This window comes from Rhea pennata, chromosome 18, assembly GCF_028389875.1.
Source record: "Rhea pennata isolate bPtePen1 chromosome 18, bPtePen1.pri, whole genome shotgun sequence".
NCBI classification, from domain to species: domain Eukaryota; kingdom Metazoa; phylum Chordata; class Aves; order Rheiformes; family Rheidae; genus Rhea; species Rhea pennata.
This window is the reverse complement of record NC_084680.1, coordinates 9,774,080-9,796,348: the sequence shown is the minus strand read 5'-3', so window position 1 is coordinate 9,796,348 and position 22,269 is coordinate 9,774,080. Positions and strand designations below refer to the sequence as shown.

General features: G+C 40.7%; 1 protein-coding gene across 8 annotated transcripts in view; it reads left to right on the top strand.

Moving 5' to 3' along the window:
- RAPGEF1 (Rap guanine nucleotide exchange factor 1) overlaps nt 1-22,269 on the top strand; it is an 88,414-nt gene that overhangs the window by 20,886 nt on the left and 45,259 nt on the right. For all 8 annotated transcript variants that reach the window (XM_062590647.1, XM_062590645.1, XM_062590643.1 and 5 more), the window contains exons 2-4: nt 12,574-12,713; nt 17,110-17,288; nt 20,398-20,554. In XM_062590647.1, the coding sequence (XP_062446631.1) occupies nt 12,574-12,713; nt 17,110-17,288; nt 20,398-20,554 (476 nt within the window). The remainder of the gene's footprint in view (nt 1-12,573; nt 12,714-17,109; nt 17,289-20,397; nt 20,555-22,269) is intronic.

Genomic DNA, 22,269 nt, shown 5'->3' with positions numbered 1-22,269 from the left:
CGTGTAGTTCCTCTGATTTCCTAATTTCTTATTTTACCACAGGAATGTCCTTTAAAGAAATAAGAACGAATAAATAGAAGCACACTTACAGACTGTGATGTTCTTGAAGAAAAAAAGACATTTATGCAAACGATTTTGAGAAAAGGCTTCTGGATTTTATTAAGAGTGCCAGCAAGAAAAGTCTCCTCCATGAAGGTTTGGCAGCTGCTTCTGTTCAACAGCACAGGCCTTTGTCCTTTTATCTTTGAAAAACAGCTTCCCATGTAGATGAGAATTATCCCTAAATAATTTTTTATTGCTAGTTTTTGGTTCATAATCACCTCAGACTACTTTGCAAGTGGACAGTCTTATTTCAGAGTAAAAGCATGTACGTAGGAGTTAATTGTGAGTATTGTCCTTGAGTTCCCAACCTTTACCTTGATTTGAATTAACTTTCCTGAGTGGAGAAGCCCTCACACTATGAAGTCAGAATTGAACTGCCATAAGGTTCTTGTGGCTTGGAATGGTGATATGTTTTATTGTGATGAATTAGTGATGCTTGATAGTTTCAAGGGATCTCTCTCAAAGTATAGATTTTTACAGTTGCCAGAAAAGCAGCTCAGCTCGGCTCCCCACCTTGTCTGTTCTCTGCCAACAAGTGACAATTAACTTGAGGAAATCTGTGGACAGTGTCGGGAGAAAAGGATAGTTTTCCCAGAATACATCTTGAAAAAATGAAGTCCAAGGCCAGATCTGAAATCTGCTTGTGAAGTTGTCCAGGGTGTAGTGAGAAAGCACTTGTTGCAGTGAGTGAGTAAAGCATTTGCTGAGGTCCTACAGTCCATACCTTTAATATCTGACTGCTGTCAAACCCTCTGCAACGCTTCCCTGCAAGTCAAGGAAGCATTTGCTGTATGTTCTTAATTCTCTCTTATGATCCGTTGGCTTCTGTTGAAAATGTCTCCTAATTGGGGTGGGGACAGTCTTTCAGAGTTTCCATATGAATGGGTCCAGTTTCATAATTTGATGTGACCGTTTTACATAGAGTTGTTGGGTTTTTTGTTTGGTTGCTTGTTTGTTTTTTTTAAATAAATAGTAGTAACCAAGCAGTAGAGTTTAGTTATGAGCTTATTGGACCTGTGGCTGTCTGTAATATCAGGATGGACGTGGAAATGTTGTGCATTATTTAAAATTGTATAGATTGTAGAAGTTGTCTTTAGAGTGCCTCAGGGCTCTTGGTCCATTTTAATAAAATAGGTCTTTCCAGAGTCAAATGCCTCTTCCAAGATTTGTTTGAGACAGTTGCTTGTTTTGATCTCCCTGTAATAGGTACATAGTTGGTTCTCAGGTTAATGAGGACTGATGGCACAATTAGTGTTTTCAAGGACTTTCCTTACTACAGAGTTGCCAAAAATGGAGCAGGAAGGATAGGAAAGATACCTCCCATCTGTCATTCTACAGAAATCAGCAGTCTGCAAGTGGTTGTAGCTGAGAGTTTATTTACTGATCTTCAAAGTAGCGGTAATGAGTACACAGAGAACAAAGCAGGACACTTCCCTGCTCAACTGCGGGGAAAAAAGGCAAATGGGTTTTGTGGAGTGAATCTATGGACAGAATAGGAAGAAAAGGATAGTTTTCCCAGAATATATCTTGGAAAAAATGAAGTCCAAGGCCAGACCTGAAATCTGCTTGTGAAGTTGTCCAGGGTGTAGTGAGAAAGCACTTGTTGCAGTGAGTAAAGCATTTGCTGAGGTCCTACAGTCCATACCTGTAGTATTTGACTGCTGTCAAACCCTCTGCAACACACAGCACGTAAGTACCTGGGTGTAACTATTTTTAGCTGATGTGGTATTAGATGGCAATTACAAAGCTATGGTTCATAAACTTCACTAGGCTGCTACAAAGCTTAGTATTAGATGCTTCTATTGTCGAATCATATTACTAAACACTGATCATACATACAGAGTCAATTCTGGCTCTGTAAAAATTGTATCTGGATGTTTATTAGTTAAATAATGGTTTACAGCAAACTAATCTCTTTTTGCTCTATTAAAGTGTAATTTTTATGACTTGTTGGCTGGACCCAGTTGAAGACTCTCAATTTCTGTTAGTCGTGAAATAAAGCCTCCTTCAGAAGGCTTTCCCTCTTCAGCTGGGGAAAGGTTGTCATGAGTTATCGGATGATGAGACTGTTAAATGCAGAAGATCCAGGAGTTAGTTACCCTTGTAAGAATGACACTGAAGATAATTTTATAAACATGTTTTAATGTCCTTTTGAACCCAGCTGGTGTGAAATACTAAATCCGCTGCAGAAGTCAGTTGGTTATTGAATGTTCTTCACATGGAAAGAATATAAAGTTAATCACACTAAAGCTTTTACAGAGCGTCATGCTTAAGCTAACCTAGACAGACCTGCTTCCTGGATGGAGTGGAGCACAGCTTGACCAGCCCTCCCACAGCTATGAGACCCAGCGTGGCACGTCTTGAGGCCTCATGGAGATGAAGTTTCTCGTTACGGTGGTGGTTGTTTTCCAAATGGGCCTCCTTTACTCCCAAAACATTGCTCTATGTACCACTAGCTGGAATTAGTATTGATTCACCTTTCAGGTTTGGACTGCAAAATTGCCACACAACTGCATTTTGTGTTGCTTTGGTAGTTGTTTAGTAGTTTTTTTTTTTATTGGAAACCTTTTATCTGCAGGAGTGATGTAATTAGGTAGTTTTAATTCAGACCTGAGGAGATGGGATAAAATAGAGAGTTGTCAAAAATAACTGTTTACTTCTAAAATAATTTTTAATATTTCTGTCAAGGTGCACCTCTGATAATTCATAAGCTACGTTATATTTCCTGCTAGAATGGTCTGGGTCTGTGCTAATCCTGCTGCTAACAAAGATGAAGGCTAGTGTTTCCTCTCCCTCCTGGTCTGTTCAGTTCAGTTAACATCTTGGTTTCCCTTGCTCGAGGCACTAATGTTTCAAATTGTGCTTATAGAAGACTAAAATTTCCTACTGCCCGTAGGCAGGCAATAAAACCGGTGGTTTGGTTGCAGATACTATCAGATACAGAATAGGGCAGAGCATTGAAGATATGGCCTGCAGCTTATTAACCGTCTCTGTAAGTAGCATAAGAGTAATGTAAAATCAGCTTCTTGCCTGATTACATCAGAAATCTCACACCTGCAGTACTGCTCTCTCATTTTGCACACATGCCTGTCTGTGTACACAGAGATACAGAGCTGGCCCTTTGGGGCAGCAATATAGTTGTACTTCAAAGATAGTTTCTGGATTTATTTGCATAGCCTTCCTATGATGCTGTTTATCAAGTAAGCAATATTGGGGAAGTTTACGCTAGTGTTGCAGTGCTGCTTTAGGAGATGGTGCTAGCCAGGTTCCTGAGTTTCATTTTTCTTTTTCTTACAGGTAAGTGAGCATGATGTACTGGAGTTGTGCAGACATGCTTAACCTTATAGAACAGAATATCAGTTTTTCAGCATCTGAGCCCTGAGGATACAGTGCTAGTCAGAACAGTGAAAAATGAAGCTTTCTTTCAGAAAAGTTAGCTCATCTTTTAACATTCATGGAAAAGAGTTTACATCACACCCTCACCTGGACTGTTGCCTTTAATCTAGGGTGCTCACTAAAGGAGGAAACAAAACTGAGCATGTTTAGGCAAATGTTTTCCATGTTTTGATTTTATTTCTTGAGCTCAGCTCCGATGAGTAAGGGAGGTGGCTTTTGGGTTGGGTATAAGGTTACTCTCAAGCCTGCTAGAAAAGAGAGGTTAGCTCTGCATTTCAAACTGAATGTGTAAAGAGTCTGTAATCAGAGGTCAAAAATAAAGATGACTATAATTAGTAAAGTCCAAAGCAACTGGAAGTTGTGTCAGACAGATCTGAGCCAGCATTTCTTTCCTTTTTTTTTTCTTTTTTTTTTTCTTTTTTTTTCCATCGCCTAATGAATGAGAGCTGAGATTACTCTCCAAGGATGAAACAGGGCTGAGATTTTCTCATTTGAAACTAGTGCTGTGGGGTGGAGCATATGCAAACTGGAGCCTCATATTTACTACCTTGTTTTTCAGCTCTTGAGCCTCTGGGCAGGTTGTGAGCAATTATGCTTTTCCCTAAAGCATCTAAAATAATGCAGTTCTGCTTGCTGGTCTGGAGAGTGCCAATGACGCGATTTGGTCACCTTGGAGATAGATAAACAGCTTCAGCAACAGCAGGTTATAGTCTTTCAGGTCTGGATTTCTAAGCTGACAGCCACACGACTGAAACCCAAATCTAGCAAAGATTTTTTTAATATGGAAAGAGTCTAAATGTGTTAGAGTAAAATGAGAAGAGAAGAAAAGGGAAAGAGTTTAAGGAGAGCGCTGCGACAAGGCTTTTTGCTGGGCCGTGGCAGTCGTGTGAATGACACAGATCAGCTCTGGCTCACATGCTTCGTGGAGGCCGGAGTGACTCAGGTGGTGCGCATACGTACTTGTGCCTGCCGGCCTTTATTTTTAGCTGTCTGAATCATTGTCATGACTATATCCCTATAAAACTGTCAGACTGAGTGGGATGCCCACGGCTCCCATATTAAGGCATGTTTGGTGAACACAGAAGTTCTACGGATTCCCTCACAACCACTGGGGTTTTCGTGTTTCGAGCTGCTTTCTAAAATGATGCAGAATTAGTTTTTTGTTCTGTGCCTGTGGCTGCATTTCTTTTTCTTTTTCAATTTTAAATTAAATGTTTGGTTAACAGCCTTGGCAGTTTTTTATACGTAGACCCAGGGTCTGCATAGACCACAGCAGTCATGTTGATGTTGGAAGCTACTTGACTCTCTTCTGTGTTGTTTTAGTGTTGCTGGCACAGGGGGAGTTATGAGTCCTGTTACCAGTGTTGTAATTCCATTAGTTGTCTCAAGCTTGTGGGGCTGTGCAAAATCAGTACTTAAATGGGAAATTACCAGAGACTCACCAGATGCTGCCCAAAGGGTTGCTGGTGTTCAGTCAACGGCAGCATTCCCCCTTGTGAGTTGATACTGGACCAATCTGCTGGAGCTGCTCTCTCTTTCAGATAAAACAGCAAAAGCCCTGACTGCTGCTTATCAGTAAATTAGTCTTGTTCAAAAAGGAGTCTTAAAGCTAGCTGTGGTGTGCAGGAGGAATTTGAGCTTGGGTAGCAAAGTTCTGCTTCTTTAAATTCCTTCTTTATTCAGCTGAGTGTAGCTTTATCCTTTTTTCTGCAAATCTCTTGGGTAGCATTGCCACACAGTTTCTGGCAGCTAAAGGATTCCTGGGTTATATATCTGCACGCAGGCAGATTTCTCCCTTCTGGAATATTTCCGGATAAAAGAGGACTAGGAAGTAAACCTGGCATAGCTGCTCTGAACTTGCTACTTGGTATAGAGCATCTTCTTTCTTGCAACTTGAAGATTTGCTTCCAAACACAAAGCTGTAAGGGAGAAGTGCTGTAATACTAATGCACCACAAAATTAATGTTATTGACTGTGATCCAATCCTTTTTGCTGCAATTGAGAGAGCGCTGAATTGAGAAGTCACTCTGTGTGCCTCCCAGTTCCCTTGCAAACACTGTGAGCTCTTTCCACATGAGGTTCCTGCAGCTGGAGATGTCTCATTCATGGTTGCTTAGAAAAAAAAGATCAAAATAAAAAATATGTTCTCTGACAAATAAAAATGTTTTGCTTCCTCTGGAGGCCCCAGAGGGCGGCATAAAAAATAATGAAGCCTGTGAGTCACTGAGCATTGCCTGGCCAGCTGAGAAGGAACTGAGCCCCCCTTTTCCATAGAAGTTTGTGTGCTGTCATTGCACATCATTAATGCTCACTGGTTTATGCTCATTCACTGTAATGTTGCCAAAAAAGCAAAAGGACAGTCGGTCTTTCTGCTTCCAAATGCTGGCTGCTTAGAAGGTGACGTGATGTTAAAGGAAAAGTTTCTTTAATGCTCAAGTGCTATTGTTTGATTCTAAAACTGCCCTTCCTCCACCTTTTCCTCTAAAACCTGGCCACTCTCCTGGCAAACAAATTCCCTGGAGAGGGACTCAGAGCAGCTTACAAAGAGCTCCACCTAAGGTACAAAGGTTAGGGTGGGCAAACTTCCTGATGGACATAGGACCCTCCCTTTTTTCCCTTTCCGAATCCCTGACTGGGTCTTTTTTTGTTTCTGAATAAATTGTCTGTCTTTGACCTCTCTGGGTCATGGCAAAATTGAGAAAAAGTAGACTCCTGTGGAGCTGGGAGGTCTGAGATTTCTGCAGTGAGCCGATGATGAGGTGGTGCTATGTTCAGAAGGTTTAAAAGAATAATTCAATCCTGTTCTGTCATTTCTCTATATTTGGGTACAGTATTATACAAGTGTTGCCTATCATTGTTTCTAAGCTCCAAAACATCCCTAGGAGTTTGGGAGAAAGAGGATGTGAAATGTACTGGAAACCTGTGTACTGCGTGATACAAGAGTGGAGTTACAGGTTGCAGGTTTGCAAGAGCTGAGAACATCTTTAGGGTTCTCCTCCTAGCTGTTACTTTAACCTTCTGTGAAAGTGTAGTGCTTCCTCACCATCATAGCTACATAACAGGCTTGAACTTTTTGATGCAAGATAGACACCACAAAATTATTAGAAAAGGGCCCCTGCACTAGCTCTCTGCTGCCCATTTTATATTGATGATCTCTAAATTGTTCCTTCTCCCTAGATTCTGCTTATTTTTCTGCTCAGGAACTCAGGTTTTAGGACATGTTATTTGAATCTGGAGTTAAAGCAACATTCTCTAAAGCTGAAAGGACTAGATTATCTGTAGCTCACTGTATTTTAAAGTTTGTGTTACAGGAGAGCCCAAGGCAAAGGCCTCCCAGTTCTGTGTACCTGCAAGTACATATGAGATTACAGTTCTTAAGCTGAAGGGAAAGGATGGAATGAAGATGGTTGGAAATTAGAATGGTATTAGACTAAAATCTCGAAAGGTGTACACTTTGCAGTATGTTTCATCGTTACAGACGGAAACTCTCATATGCTGTCTTAATCTATTTGGTCTGAATTGACTAATCTCTTGTTTTTCTGACAGCAGAACTGGGTCTCAAGGCAGCCGACCTGTATGTAGCCCCATCCCTGTTGTCTCTTACGTGGTTGTGTATTACAGCACCAAATGGATGGGCTCGACAGAAAGGTCGTTTTGAACTATGTCTCGTTATTTTTTCCTTTTGCTGGAAAACTCCTAAAGTCCTTGTCAGCTAGGGTTTAGCTGAAACCTTGCAACTTGCCTTTTGTCTTCCACAAATGATCGAGCTGTGCCCAAGGGGACGAATGCCATTTTAATGGGCGTTGTTGTGTAAGTCATTACATAAGTCACCTCTGTGTTCAAAGGACTCGTGGCATAAATGGCAGGAGCGGCTGATTAAAAATGTGCACAATAGCTTCATTATGGCACGGGGAGAGATGTCCTCTGTTATTTTTAATCTGATAGCTTTTAAATATGTGCATCCAGCAGAGAGCCAAATGGCCTTAAAAAGAGAAGCATTTGTGAGATTTTAGAATCTATTTTGTTCTTTCTAACGAGCCTCAAAAATCAGTTCAAACAGGAAAAAATGAACTTTAACCCTTTTCTAAGGCTTTATCTACTGGAAAGTGACTGGGTTTCTGTGTGTGAACAGATACCGTAGGAGAGAAGATGGAGAGTTTAGATTTTTGGCCACAAAGTGGAAAAGGCTTATCTTATTCTGAAGTTTAAAGAGAAGAAGGTGTGTTTTGTACTTGTTCAATATGATCCAAACACCAAAGACTAGTTGAACACTTTGGTTGCACATCTCTGCTTTTGGGGTGGTCTGTCATTGAGCTGTGCCATAGCAACAAAAATATTACAAAAAAAGTCCAGAAGCAGACAAGGGGGTTTTATTTCTCATGTGTTCTCTGAAACTCCTCATCAGATCTCCTGGCAGCACATTACTCATAGTATGTGTGGGTGATGGCCTGGTGAGGAGGAGCTGGTAGCTGGGAAGTCTATGGTGACTGAGCTCTGTAAAATGTTTAACTTTCACTTTGACTTAGGGTAAATAATACGTGGCTGCATTAGCTTGGTGGAATTCACCAGCACACATGCCCTTTGACTTAATTTCTGGTGTTTATTTGAACCAAGTGGAAAATGATCATTTTACTCTTCCAGTGAAGTTTTGGATGTAGTCTTTGACTTCCTGGCTTTCTCCTAAGCAGTCTAGTTTCTTCACACACAAGCACATAAGCTGATTTATCTGCCTACCCTTTTGCCTCCTAATCCTCTGTAGTCTGAAATCTGCAGGTCTTTCCTCATCAGATTTAGCATTCTGTCGGCAAACTGGCAAGTGGCACAACTTTGCTCTAGTTACCGGTGCCGCGTTTCTCTGCCCGCGCGACGAGGCATCTCCCTGCTAGCCCGTGCCTTCCCAGCTCGGGGCTCTCCGCTAAGGCGTGGGGTGAGCACGCAAAGAACAGGGGTTTTGTAAAAATGTTCCAGCTGCACCTGGCAGCAGGGATGCTCGGAGCACACTCGCAATGTGAGCTTTTTTCATGTTTTGTGTGTGGTCAGAACCCAGACACGTGCCGGCTAGGGGGAGATGAGCTTTAAAGCTGAGCGAGGCTGTGACTCAACAGCTGGAGCACATTCAAGCACAACAGAGCAGGAGCCGTGTTAATAGAGCGGTGGAATTAGCAGTGAAATGGGTGACGCATTGAAACCTCCAGTAAGAAATCAAGAAACTCAAATCCATAGTAAAGTAATTTTGAAATTTTTTTTCCAGTTGTGCACAGCAGCAAAGCATCCAGACAGATGAAATATGAGGGGATGGAAAGTCAGCACTTCCTCTGAGACATGAGACACAAACTCTTTGATACAACAGTATCTTTCTTTTTTTCCCCCTTCCAGTTGAAATTGTTCCACCCAGCTTATTACCTTGTCGTTTCCCACTCGTCTTGCAAATATTTGGACAGTCCACAGAAGTGAGTACTGGGTACCCTACTTCTGTGCACCAGAAAGGGAAAAAGGGAAGGCTGGAAGGTCGATGCTGGGATTTCAGTTAAGCCTTGCCTGTTACTCATCAATAAGAGGCAAGAGTAATATGATAGAACAGTTTCAAATGGGTGAACTACCAAACGCAGAAACAACCTCAGTGTTGCATCAAGGAGTTTGGTTACTGTAGAAAGGCAGGAAAGTGCGGAGGGACAGACTAAGTGTTTTGAACATGGTCATTGCTGTTTTCAGTTTCTCTGTGTACACTATCAAATTATTTCAGCTGTAAAGGTATGCTGTTCTGTTTGAACTTTTTTGCTGGACAGGCATAGGACATGTTGGATACTTCAGTAGGATACAATGTGAAGAAAATGAGTTTCTGGAAGCAGACCCATGCTGTGGTAACCCATCTAGTAAGTCTTGCACGGCTATGCTTTTTGCAGTAGAGCTTTAGTCTTCGTTTGTAAAGCTTTATGTCACATCACCTTGTCCAGATTCATTAATATACAGATTCTGTTTATAACACTTGGATGATGTATCTGCTTGAATACTGTAAAGCCAATAATAAGAAATAATGTCTGTGGGTCTTCAGTGACAGTAGCTCCATAGCTTGATTCATGAGCTTGAGGAGAGAGATGAGGGCCTGCAGTTTGAATTTCCATTTGGAAATGGAGAGGATCTGTACTGGAATTAATGACTCACTTGGTGCTGTGTTTAGACAAGTTGCTTCACCTTTGTGTATGTTTCCCATCTGCAAAATAAGGTTAAGACCTAACTGTTTAAGGATGAGATAGATATATTTGTAATGTGCTTGGAACATAAAGTGCTATTTTAAGTGTTAAGTGTAATTGAGTGTAAGAGAATATTGGTTTGTGACTCATTTGTTTGACTACAAATGCATCAGAAACTTGTGAGCAGATGAGCTCTGGAAAATGCTTGTTATAGATGGAAAGACATGGTAGTAAAAAGCTGCGTTAATGTGTGATCTTCAAAGCAGGATTTAGCAGGGCTGTTAAACAATTTATTATTTTTGCAAATGTCAGCTGGTTTACTTCATTAATGCTATTTTAAGAAGTTGCCATTCTGCTCCAGTCACTTGTTCCTGCCCTCGCTCTGTAGGTTTCTGTCCCCTCCAAGCATGGCCATGCAAGTGATTCAATGTCTGATGTAGCAGGAAGGTGAAGAGAGTGAAAGGCTATGGTTAGACTGGTAATAGTGGTGAAGGGGATCTGCTGTCAGCGGAATAGAAACTTTCTCCACTGGCAAGACATCTCCCTTTGGAGGTTTCTGACTGTTCACACGCATTGATCCGGCTGTTTGCGTGGTTGCTAAATAAAGGTGGGTAGAGAGAAATGGAAATTACAATCTTTATAGAGATCTTTCTCCCTTCCAAATATCTTATCCCTACAAGGCAAAATTATCACCCCAAGCACAAAAGTTTGGTGGGTATTGAATGTTCAGACTAGTAGTTGAAATTTTACTGCTGCCTGTGCAGGAGCCAGACACAATTTGTTGTTGCTACCATTATTTCCCTGAAGATTAATTACTATAATTGTTTGCCAGTTCTTTTAAAAATAAATTCTGAGCCATGGCTTTTCTTGGCAAGCATTCATGTATGCGCATGTGTAGAAATTCTCATATGATGCACAAAATAAATACAGATTTTATTATTATTATTATTATTTTGTGGAGTGCAAGAGCTGCTATCACAGCAGCCAGGAGTTGTGTGTTCCGTGGTGACCTTGAACACTGGAGCCAGGGAGGTTTTCAAGGTTTGGAGATCCTTGTGGTTGTAAAGCGATGACGTAAATTGTTGCTAAGTTAGGGTGCCAGCTGCTGTAAGTGATTCTTCAGAGGCCAATTGATATGTCTGGACTTATCTACAGTGCCCAAAGATTGTGTGTGCCTCTCCTCAGTGCATTAAACAGGAGTTCATGATACAAAGAAAACTTTGAGAATCATGTGAAATGGAGAAGAGTTCTGCAGCCAGGCTAGATTGTAATCAGCGCCAATGCAGCTTTCATTAATAGGGTATCTAAAATTTTGATCTAGAGGACCCAACTAATTGGAGTTTTGGCTCCAGTGAGGGTGCTAAAAGGATTTCAACACTCTACTAGGAAACAAGTTTTAAAGGGAGACAGCCCTGAAGGGGAGGCTTCTTCCCCTGAGTTGTGGTTAAGTAATTTCTGAGTATGATGAGCAGTTTTAGCACTGCAGTGTGGTATTTAGCTTCTGGGTGCTAGATTTGACTCAGCAGCCTTTTCTATTTGCAGTCTGCATGCTAACAAGGTGGTGCAATGCTGCATGCATCAGACTGTCGTTTTGACTCATTGCAGCCAATGCAGTCAATTCCCAAATAACCTGAAAGAAAAAGGAAAGATGTAGCAAAACTGCTTACTTTTCTTGATAATATGCTTAAAGACATGTTCAGTGTCTTTGCTGAATTATCTGGGTCACTAGAGAGCAATTCAGACATTCATTTATTAAAGTGCTGTTTGCTTAAAATACATTCTAAATTGCTATCTACAAGGCAGCTTAGTTTTATTTAGGTTCATAGCTAAACAGATAAAAATATCTCCCAACGATAACTCTGCATGTCGCATGATTGCAGACCTTTGAAACTTCTGCTTTTAGATATCCAGAAAACTTTGAAATATTATGATTTTCCTAATGGGCTACTATGTTATGCAATTCTGTAATTAAATTTCTTCCGGAATGCACAACTGTTGACATTTTCCTTCCATTCTGGTGGTGTGTCCTGATATACATGAATTGAAATTGGTTGCAAACAGCGAGGGCTCGTGTTTTTGTTCGTGTTATTCGTGGAGCCACATTCAAAGGCAACAGTTCTGAGTGGGTAGTGCTTGAGTCAGCAGCCTGTGAAGGGCAGTATTATCGGACTGTGTCGTCTTTACCTGAAGCAGATGTTGAATATGCCAGGAGCTTTGAGGTGTTGTCCCTCAGGAAGTCAGGATTCAGCTTACAGTTATGCTCATGAGCATCCCTTGGCAAGGCAGTGGCTTCCACCTGTGAAACTCGGAATTTGGTGATCAGCAGCTCTCCCAGATGCCTCTCAAGGTGTTGCAGTTGGCTGCCACTACTGTCAGCTGTGACACAGGACCCTGTCCACACACCAGCAATGGCTCTCAGCCCTCAGCTAGGACATGGGGCAGGATCTCAGAGAGCCCAACTTCTGCCCATGCTGTGCCGGAGGTTTGTGAACAAGTCACTTCATATCCTTGACTTGGTTTCCTCATTTGGAAAAGAGAGATGATGATTACCTCCTTTGTGGAGTACTTAGGGATCTGCTGAAGATAACTGCTTTTAAGAGAGGTGTTTTTCCTTCCCTGTCCAAGGAGCAGAGCAATAGCAATCCCACTGTTCCTGCCCTTGCACTTCAGAGCTGCTGCCTCTGAGGAGAAACAGGAAATGGTGGTGATATTGTGGTTGGAAACATAATAGACAGCCGTGTTTTTTTTTAACCTATTCCACTCAATAAATTTATATGGTTGCAATGTTTTTCATAAGCTAGTCTTCCAGGTAACACTGTAGCACAGCTTCTGTGTTTTCGACAAATTTACCCTAATCTTGTAATGCATTTCTGTGTCTTTCTAGATTCTGAGCGTTCCCATCTCTCCTCGTTCACTATGAAGTTGAAGGGCAAGTTTCATTCACCAAAAATAAAGAGAACTCCTTCAAAGAAAGGAAAGCAAGCTGAGCTGACAGTGAAAACACCAGAGAAGTCAGCGAACAAAGTAAGCAGACGAAGGATGTGTTCTGATTAGTCTTGCTGGTTTCTTGCTTGCTGGTACTTCGTTTATTGAAATCTGCAGCCCTGCTCTCTGTGCATGGCTTTGTCCACTACAGAATCCTGCAGATTTGTCAGGGATTTTCAGGATCACTTTATGGCAAAGCCACACATAGGGTTAGTTATAAACTGTACTGTGTAGTATAAAATAAGAACTACCAAGGCAAGTACTATCCTTTTGAGACCCTAATGAGACCTCCTTCCACAAACATTTAAATATCGCATTATGGGATATAGTTTATGGCCTGACGCATCCTCCCCACATGCACGCCCTATAATTATGCTTACAGCTTCCAAAAAACTGCCTTGTTTTGGGGTGTGATCCTTTAAAACAAAAAATCTCAAAACACAGGCCAACAAATCCTTGAAGCTGGTCCAAAGATGTGCTCAATCTCTGATGACCTCAGCAGGGAGAGTCAAACAGATGTATTCAAGCAGCTGCTGATTCCAGCACACCCCTCCTCAAATCTGACATTCTTGTTTCAAGTCCTGTAGGAACTGAGGTCACCACTCTTTCCCAACACAAGCCTGTCAAAGGGTTATTTCTTCCTTTTTTGTGACCTGATTATGCAGACAGGAGTGTATCTCTGTAACAGTACTATTGCACTCAGTTTTCAAGTGGAAATCAAAGCTGAAAATCAAGAACAGTTGAGATTATTTATGATAATGTAGAAGCTTTCCTGGTTGTTGCTGGAAGACTCATCCAATGTGCAGCGCAAGGCATAGGAACTTATTTAGATTATATCTGCTGAGGATTGTTGTAGTGTTATTGAGAGCAGTCAGGAAGATACAGTTATCTGACACTGTCTGATGTGCTCAACGTCAGAAGTCATTGTAGTGCTTCTAGCCCCTGAACTACTGTGTGGAAGGTGATGAGCCTTTTATTTCCCAGGCTGTAGATTTTTTCCCAGAAGCAAAGGATATGCTCCCTGGGGGGATGAGCGCCTTGCATTGCCCCACGTGTGTACCAGACTACTGCCCATTAAAAAAAAAAAAAAAAAAAAAAAAAAAAAAAAAAAAGGAGGGAGGGAGGGAGGGACCCATAAGAATACACCTTTAAGACTTCTAATTCCATGGATATTTCAGGATGATATGCTCAGATCAGTTCAGAGGCATATCTTGTAGAACGTTTTCCTCTTTCTGCAATTCATCAGACCATTATACTGGGAAGTTTTCTCACAGTATTATTTTTATTGATTGATTCACTGAAATGCATGTAGAATGTGCGGTGGTCCTTCCTTTTGGTTGATGTGTGACCACAAATAAAATAATTTAGAAAATGAAGAGTGCTTTTAAAATGCTATTCTATTGCAAATACATATTACCAAGTCAATAAAAGGCAAGCTTTTTAATTTCTTTTTTTTTCCTCTAGAAAACAGTGCAAGAGGAATGACTGATAAGATGAGGTAGATAATCAGTCCAGCACAGAAACAGCAATACTAAAAATTCATGTAAAACCGCTAACTATAACCTAAAAGTTACCTCACCCACACCCACCTACACCCTTACCTCCTTCTCTTCCCCTTTATACCTAGATGTGGGCAATATAGGGGGAGGTTTTTCCAGAACCTTCTTTTCTCCACTGGTCCCTGTCTTTGATTCTTATCTGAAGGCATACTGGTGGAACAGTAGTATCCTTCAACAGTATATGCAAAGTTATAATAGGTAAAAATAGGTGGTCCCAGCTTTTGTAGTCAGCTGTTTTCTGTATAGATCACTGTAATCCTTTTTGGGTTGTCTGCATCTCATACATGATGTATTTGAAATGGTTATTGAAAGGAAACCTTCCAAAGTCATGCAAAAATATCTATGTGTGTCAGTCAGGCAAGGGAGTGGAGGAGAGATGCTGTTTTCTCTGCATGTTAAATCTGTCTCATTTAATGCCCAAAAGGGATATTGCTGGATCCAGTAAGCCCTGCAGTTATAGATCTGTTCTCTTGCTGGAATAAGTTCACTACTGAAGCAAGTTCACCTCTATTAAGAAATGAAATGGGAGAATAATTCAAATCCTCTCTGCTAACCCAGAGAGATATCACTGCATGTTTACTTTGGCTTTAGGGACACACTAAAATGTTTGGTGGCAGAGCTTAAAATCATTAGTCTTGTGAGGTTTAGATATTGGAGTATATTAATATCCATCCATCCCACGAGATAATTATTCCTTTCTCCGTCTTTATTGCTGTTATTCTCAGGTCTCAGTGAGTAAAGCACTGAACACCAGAAACTTCAGCCTTGTAGCAAAACTGTCATTTATATAGCCGAGCTCTGTAGCGGAGCGTACGATCTTGTGTAGGATAGGTAGGCTGTGTGTGTATATGTATGTAAACACACATACATATGAGGCCTCAGGGGCCACAGAAGGGGATTTGTAAAAATTACACTTACGACATTGTTAGCCAAAGAGCTGAGATGCCGGCTATGTAAAAAGGGCAGTGTCCTAAGTGGTGTCTGGGTTTGCATGCTCAGCAGAAAGATTTCTGTTTCTCATTGTGATTCACTGCCCTGAACTCTCCTGAGCCAAGTCTGTCCCTCTCGTGCTCCAGGAGAGCGTTGGAGCCGTATGCCTTCCTGTAGCAAATAGTGGTTGAGCGACACGTGGCCAACAGAGCAGGAACTAGCATCCATGTTTTTCAGTTCCATTTAAGCTCTGACCATTGGGCCATAGTGATACTTGCTCTTTAGACTCCGGGGGCTCTCTCATCCCTGGTATCTCTGCTCACTCCATAGGAACTTGAAAACCTCCATGGGAGGGAGGCAGCCTCTCTGCACCCTGGAATAGGCTGCACGGTGGCAAGGGCACAGTCCTGAAGAGTGGGAAATGTGATATTTGATATTGATGAGATACCAGGATGCTCCTCTGCAGCAGGGTTCAGGTGGTTGTGTGTGCACAGTAGAGCAGAGTTTGAGGTGCCTGGGAGGTAGCACTACCCGAAGGGGATGCAGAGATCAGGCACTTCCCAGATGAGATGGAAAATAATGGAGTGGTTTGCAGATATCAGCTTTGGACTTAGGCTTCTGAAGTGGGAGCTAGGTGGGACTTGGAACTCTAATCCTTTTATGAACTGGTCCCAAATTACTAACCAGTGCTGCCTATAAATTGTTGTTCTTAAAACCTTTTGGACCATTGGCCTGATTTTGCAGAAAAGCAGCAGTTTAACAGCTGACAAGAGTATGGGGAGTGCACAATGCCCACAGGTCATTAATTCTTGAAGCTGAATTTACTGAAGAGATAATGGATGAAACCTGACTCTGCTAAGCTCTCTGCTCCTTTTCTAGCAGTGTTCAGTAGTTAATTTAAATCTCACTTAGGAACTACTTGTGGCATTAGAGGACCTCCAGGCTTACTCTGGTAAAACTTTTTTAAAATATCCCTGCTGAGAATACCATTAAGGTATCATGTATCACTTCTGAATTTCCTTTCCTAATGCTGGTGATGGCATGGAAGTTGGTGACCACAACTCAGCTTTAGTCCAATGAATTGTTCCCTTCTGCAACATTCATTCCCTGATGCCAAAACTTAGCTTTCACGGTCTGTCCCTGTGGAAATTATACAGGTTTCCTTGTTCCTGCAGCATCACAAAATGAATTAGATTGGAGGCTGCTGTAAAAGGGAGGGAATTATTTGTAAATAAGCAAGACATGAAGAAGTCTGTTGCACTCTTAGGTACAGGACGACATATTGGAGTCAGGAGAATTATTCAGAATAGTAAGGATGTACAGCATATATATCATCATAACTGTTAGAGATGGATAAGACAATGGATGCATCTTGTTTAGACTGTTTTGGAGTTTGGAAGTTTGTTTGTGCCTTTTTTTTTTCTTTCTCCTTTGGCTGATCCACTATACTCAGTGGTTAAAACACCTTTTGAAACTGAATGATATGCTTAAGGCAAAAAGAATGGTGATCTCACAGGGAAAAAGGACAACTCTGTTAAAACCAGTGGCTGTTATGTACTTAATTGCATTAGCTTTACTGTCTGCACTTAGCTTATTTCTTTTTCTTTCACCCTCCCAGTGTGGCCTGTTGATTTCAAAGCAGTGCCCTTTAAGTCATGAGTAGTGTTAATCTTTACTTCAAATTGATCAAGATGAGCTGTAAGTTTGGAATGTACATCTTGTAATTCAGAAAGTTAAAACGTGGGTGCAGTTTTGCACCGATTATTCCTTTGAAAGAGTAATAATTAAATTTGAAAGTGTTTGTGATAGAAGGGGTTTTTCATTCTTCTGAAACACAATATATCCTATTTGATCTCATGATACTTCAGGTAAGTTAAAATAACTTTGCCCTTAAAGAAGAAGCCCTGAGGTTTTTAATATTTCTCTGCTTTTTTCCTCATCTTTAGAATGTATCATGGCTAGAGGAAAAGGAGAAGGAGGTTGTAAGTGCATTGCGCTACTTTAAGACTATTGTGGACAAAATGGCAATTGATAAGAAAGTACTAGAGATGCTGCCAGGCTCAGCAAGTAAAGTGCTGGAGGCCATCCTACCCTTGGTGCAAGCAGATCCACGCATGCAGCAAAGGTAAGTTTCCCTGTTTGGGACTGTGACAAACCAGCAGGTCCCCAGGTTCTTTCCTGTATCTGAAAAATTAAATCACACAAGAGGCAGGAAATGCTGCAGTTGCTAACAAAATGACCGCTGTTTTTACTGGTTATGTGATAGTTTTCAAACATGATTTAAAAGCAAATTCTCTGCTGCAAAGAAGGCAATGCTAAGGGAAGACAAAGCAAACCAGGGTGGTTTCAGAGAAGGAAGGATTGATCCCAGCCTGGAAATTCATCGTTTCCTAGCAGGAGATTCTCCTCGGATACCATACTATTTTTGCAGCTTGTGATGGTATCCTAAAGCTAACAAAGTCCAATAGTTTTTACCTAAAGAAGAGCTTACCTTCAAGGTAATCCCTTTTTGTGTTTAGTTTATCCATCCTGATGTTAGAGAAGGCTTAGCCTGCATTGTTAACTGCTTTTTTGGATTTCGGTGAACCAAATACAGAACAGAGGTAAACAGATGTACTTCAGTAGATTAACTGGCCCGAGTTTATTACTGTGTCTTCTCTGCAGGTTATTTATAGGTTAGCTCTGATACCTGCTGTATTATGTCTTAACCAGTTAGATGCGAGTCTGAAACCAGAAAATTTGCCAAAGCCATTAGCTCAGTATGGATAAGAATCTATGGAGTTGTCAAGCCACAGGAATACAGATGCTGTTGATCCCATGTCAACATGTCAAGATGTTGGAGCAATTAATTTTAAAAAAAGCAAGCAGACATTGTTAAGTAATATGGAATGAGCAAAATAAAAGCACAAAAATAGACGTTGTGTTTGATTCCTGAAATCCTGTTGGGTTTTGTGCTGTTTTGTTTTTTACCATTAAATAACTCCAAAAAATTTTACAAGATGTCTGTTTCAACTCAGGTGCAAAAAAGGTTTGTGATATGGAAAGACAGCTATAGAGTGTCAAACATTTTATGAATGGATAGTTTTAGTTCTGTTTAGCCTTAGTGCATAGGCCAGGCTGCACCTGACCATGCACAGGCAAGGAGGCAGTAGGGGATTATCAGTGTTGCGGCTGCGACAGGAGGGAACAGGGTTAGGTTAAGGTTGTAGAATTACAAAGAGCAGTAACTGTTAGAACTGGAACATTAATCAGGCTTCTGGATTCAGACACTAAAGTTTCTTCAGTTGTTATCATGTTTCCCACAGCTATTAAAGCATCTGCTTCCACTTAGCAAAAGGAAGAACGAACTTTACCCTTACTCACATCAGGAGAACATATAAAACGTCGGAAGCGTATTTGGGATAGAACATGTCATCTTCTGTGTAGTCACTTGCTTTGATTTGTGGATCCACTGACTGTTTGCTGAGTGATCTTTCCTTCCAAGAATATATTTGGAAGCAAATATCAGCTAAACTGTCTACATAAGCAGCAGTCTTTCAGAAAATTCTATTCTTCAAATTCCTTATAATCTCTCTCTTAGTAGTGAGATAATATAACCTTAACAGTTGGATATCTGTATTTAGAAGCCGAATTTTCATAGTTGGTAGTCAATGCAGTCCTCTTCACTTAGTGGTGAGGCTTGCTCTCTGGAATCAGTATGTATTACAGCACGAATCCCATGTATATGTTCTGCCTTGTTTAGCCTCACACGTAAAATGGGGATTTGGCGTTCTCAGTAAGCTATGTCCTTCCATACCTACCAGTGTACCTTGTTTCTTTTCAGTAGTGGCAGGATGTACAGGGGCAATTTTGATGGTAAATTCCCCTCAAGAAAAGTGAGCAAGACTTCTGTCAGTCTAGAATAAAGCTGGACAATTGTTGGACTGCTTTTTGCTGTAGGGGAAGCATTTGCATCAAGGAAAAAGTAATTAAATCTAGCACAAAATGAGCTTTCAATTACTGCCTCCTTAGAAGGAAGCAGACTGAAGATTAATGACAAAGAAATCAAAAGTGGGGAAGGGCCCTATTTAGGAAATACCTCCTACCAAGCTAATTTCATTTGAAATTAGAACAAATGGCAAGCATCACACTTACAAACAATGGCAGTATTTTTTTTTATCCCTCTGTTTTTAACTTGACAATAGGTCTTTCTCCAGTTCTGCAAACCTCATTCACCTAAACAGTCTCACTGAAGTTTGTGGGCTTGATTCTCTTCTCACAGATAATGAAATTACTGGAGTTAAGCCAGTGTAAAATGGATACCAGAGAAAAATGGGAAGATTTGGAACACTCGTATCAGTAATGATTGCAAGATTACACCTTCTGTTATCTTTTTTATGGTTTTGGTGCAATTTGAAATTGATTTAATTTTACAAAGAATTGTTGAAGCCTTGCCATCATCAGTACTGTTAACACACCTTGTTTAGTAATGAAGTAAGTGTTTTCAGAATGGCCAGGAAAATGCCTGTAAGCGCTGTTGTTACAGTTAACTTTTATTTATAGTTGTCATCCTTCCAAAATTCCTTTTTTTTCCCCTTCCAGAACAATAGCTTCAATTCTGTTTCTCATTAAAATAAAACAAAGCAACACCCTTCCTCATCCAAACCTGAAATTCATTCAGTTCAATTTTTGTAAAGAAACAAGTTTTAATTACATGTTTTCAGGGACTATAGCAGTGGGGAAATGATTTGTAAAGGAATGAATGAACAGTCATTTCTCTATTAGTCATTTTTGGGGAGGTATAATAAGGAAAAAGGAAAAACATAGGTAATTCTCAAATAACATAAATTATATTTACATAAAATATATTTACTGTATAATTTAAAGCATGGGATGGGGCTGTAAATTAAAAGGGAGAGAGTGTTCTTTTTATTATTGCTCTGTTAACATGAAGCCCAGATAATTCATTTTCAGTTAACTGAGAATGAATTGTTGCTTGTAGGCACCCTCATACCGAGGTTCCAGTTGGTGCTGGTGAATGGGAGAGTTAACTGCAACAGAGGAGACACCCGTATTTTGTCACCTACTGAACACAAATGCTAAATATCAGAGTTAACAAAAGGAGACTAACGGTAGTGGATACAATGAAATTCTTTATCTTTTTTAGCAGTCTGAAATTCACTCCCTAGTAATTTTTTATATCTCTGCAGTTTTGTGAAGGAATTTTCTCAACTATTTGCTCTTCTCCCATCCAGTTCTGCCATCTCATCCTGCTATAGCCGTGTGTACCAGAGTCTGGCCAATCTGATTCGCTGGTCTGATCAAGTGATGCTGGAAGGTGTGAATTCGGAAGACAAGGAGATGGTGACCACAGTTAAGGGTGTCATAAAAGCTGTTCTGGATGGAGTCAAGGTACATAAGACAAATGTTGTACATTATATGAGATATATAATATTTCTGGTTTAGAAGAAATTTAATTTAAAGTCAGAGGTTTTTAAGTGCAGGTGAAATACAGAGATCTTATTCTTGACTCCGATAAATTACCTCTTCAATCAGCTGCTCTCTAAGTGAAATGATCCTGCTTGGTGCGTTGGTTAAACACTAGTCAAACCATTTGTGCTAATAATGTGCGCTTCTGAAATGCTCACCCAGTCATTTGGATGGATTGCCAGAAGCCATAAATCTTTATTGAGCATTGTATTAAATTTTCAGCAGGCCTTTTCCCATTCTGCATGCAAATTACAGGTCAGAGTTTGCATATTTTCTGTCTAGACAAAATTTAATGGAAATGATTCCTATCAGTGCCCACAGAGAATTGAAGATTCCAGCCCCTCTCTTAACATAAATTTAAAGCTATTCATCAGGAATACATACCACCTCCAGCCATCAGATTAGAGTGTGGGACAGGTGATGAGCTAAGCTAAGTTTTCTGGAAATTTATTTTATGTAACAATGTAAAAGCTTAACTGAAACCTTTGTATCCCTGAGAAGGTTCCTCCCTGCCTTACCTCGGAAAAGCTATTGGCTTTCCTTCCATCTCCCAGTAAGCTTTTGATACCAGTAGTTCTCACTGTTTTCCAAGCCTTTTTTCTCTTCTGAGGGCTGTGGAGGCTGCTCATTCTGCTGTCCTAGCACTGCATAAAAGTTTACTTGACCTGGGCTCAGGGCAGCAGCAAAGAGACCACCATATCTCCTGGGAATCTTATTTTTAAAATTGTAAAGAAATTTAAGCCTCTTTTAAACAGCAAGACTGAAACTAAAGAGGAATGTTTAGATCTAGTGCAGAAGTAAAATTGGGATAGATTTTTAAGAACAGCAGCAGGTGGTTCAATTGGATTAGTGTATCATGAACAGATATCTTTCACTGCACCCAAACCTGGCTTAGTTTTCATTGCCTGGAACTGCATACTAAGGGGAAATGGATCTCCCAGGCTTTGATTATCACATTTTCAGGACTCTTGGTGTGTAGTTTGCATGCTTTGAACATCTATCTTTAATGTTACTCTAACACACATATTAAATCCTAGTGTTTTTTTCCAAGCCTTTTAAACAGATATCTTTGAAATAAAACTTTCCCATCACCTAAATACGACAGATTTTCCAGAATTACTTTGCACAATATGCCCTTTAAATTTAAACTCCAGATTTGAAAAGTAAAGCTAGTATTAAATTTGCACAGCAGAATAGAGAAGAGTTTAGTGTGAAGTCTCAGCTGCTATTAGTGTTGGACTTGAGCAGCAATTTGCAGTACAAGAAAGTCTGCCCTGTGGTATCTGAATTGTAATATACCAGTAAATGGCAAGGCAGTAACTCTGTTATCACTTAGTGGCTCTATCCAATCCTGTGAAAAACCACGTTGTTACCAGATCAAGGAGAGAGCTGTGTGCAATCTCATTGCATGAGATTTGGCACTCGCTTCCCTTTCACTTAAAGCATATTTAAACACCTGGTACCTGTTGCTCTCGAGCCAAAGCAGCATGCCCGGATGCTGGGTGGAAGGTCTCGTGTGCACGCTCTGCCCACGCCGTGAGCCAGACTGGCGTGGAAGCCACGCCGGCATGTTAGTGCGCTGCAAAGCCTCAGTGATCAAGCCCTGCACAGAGACCTGGCTATATTAAGTCTCCCTT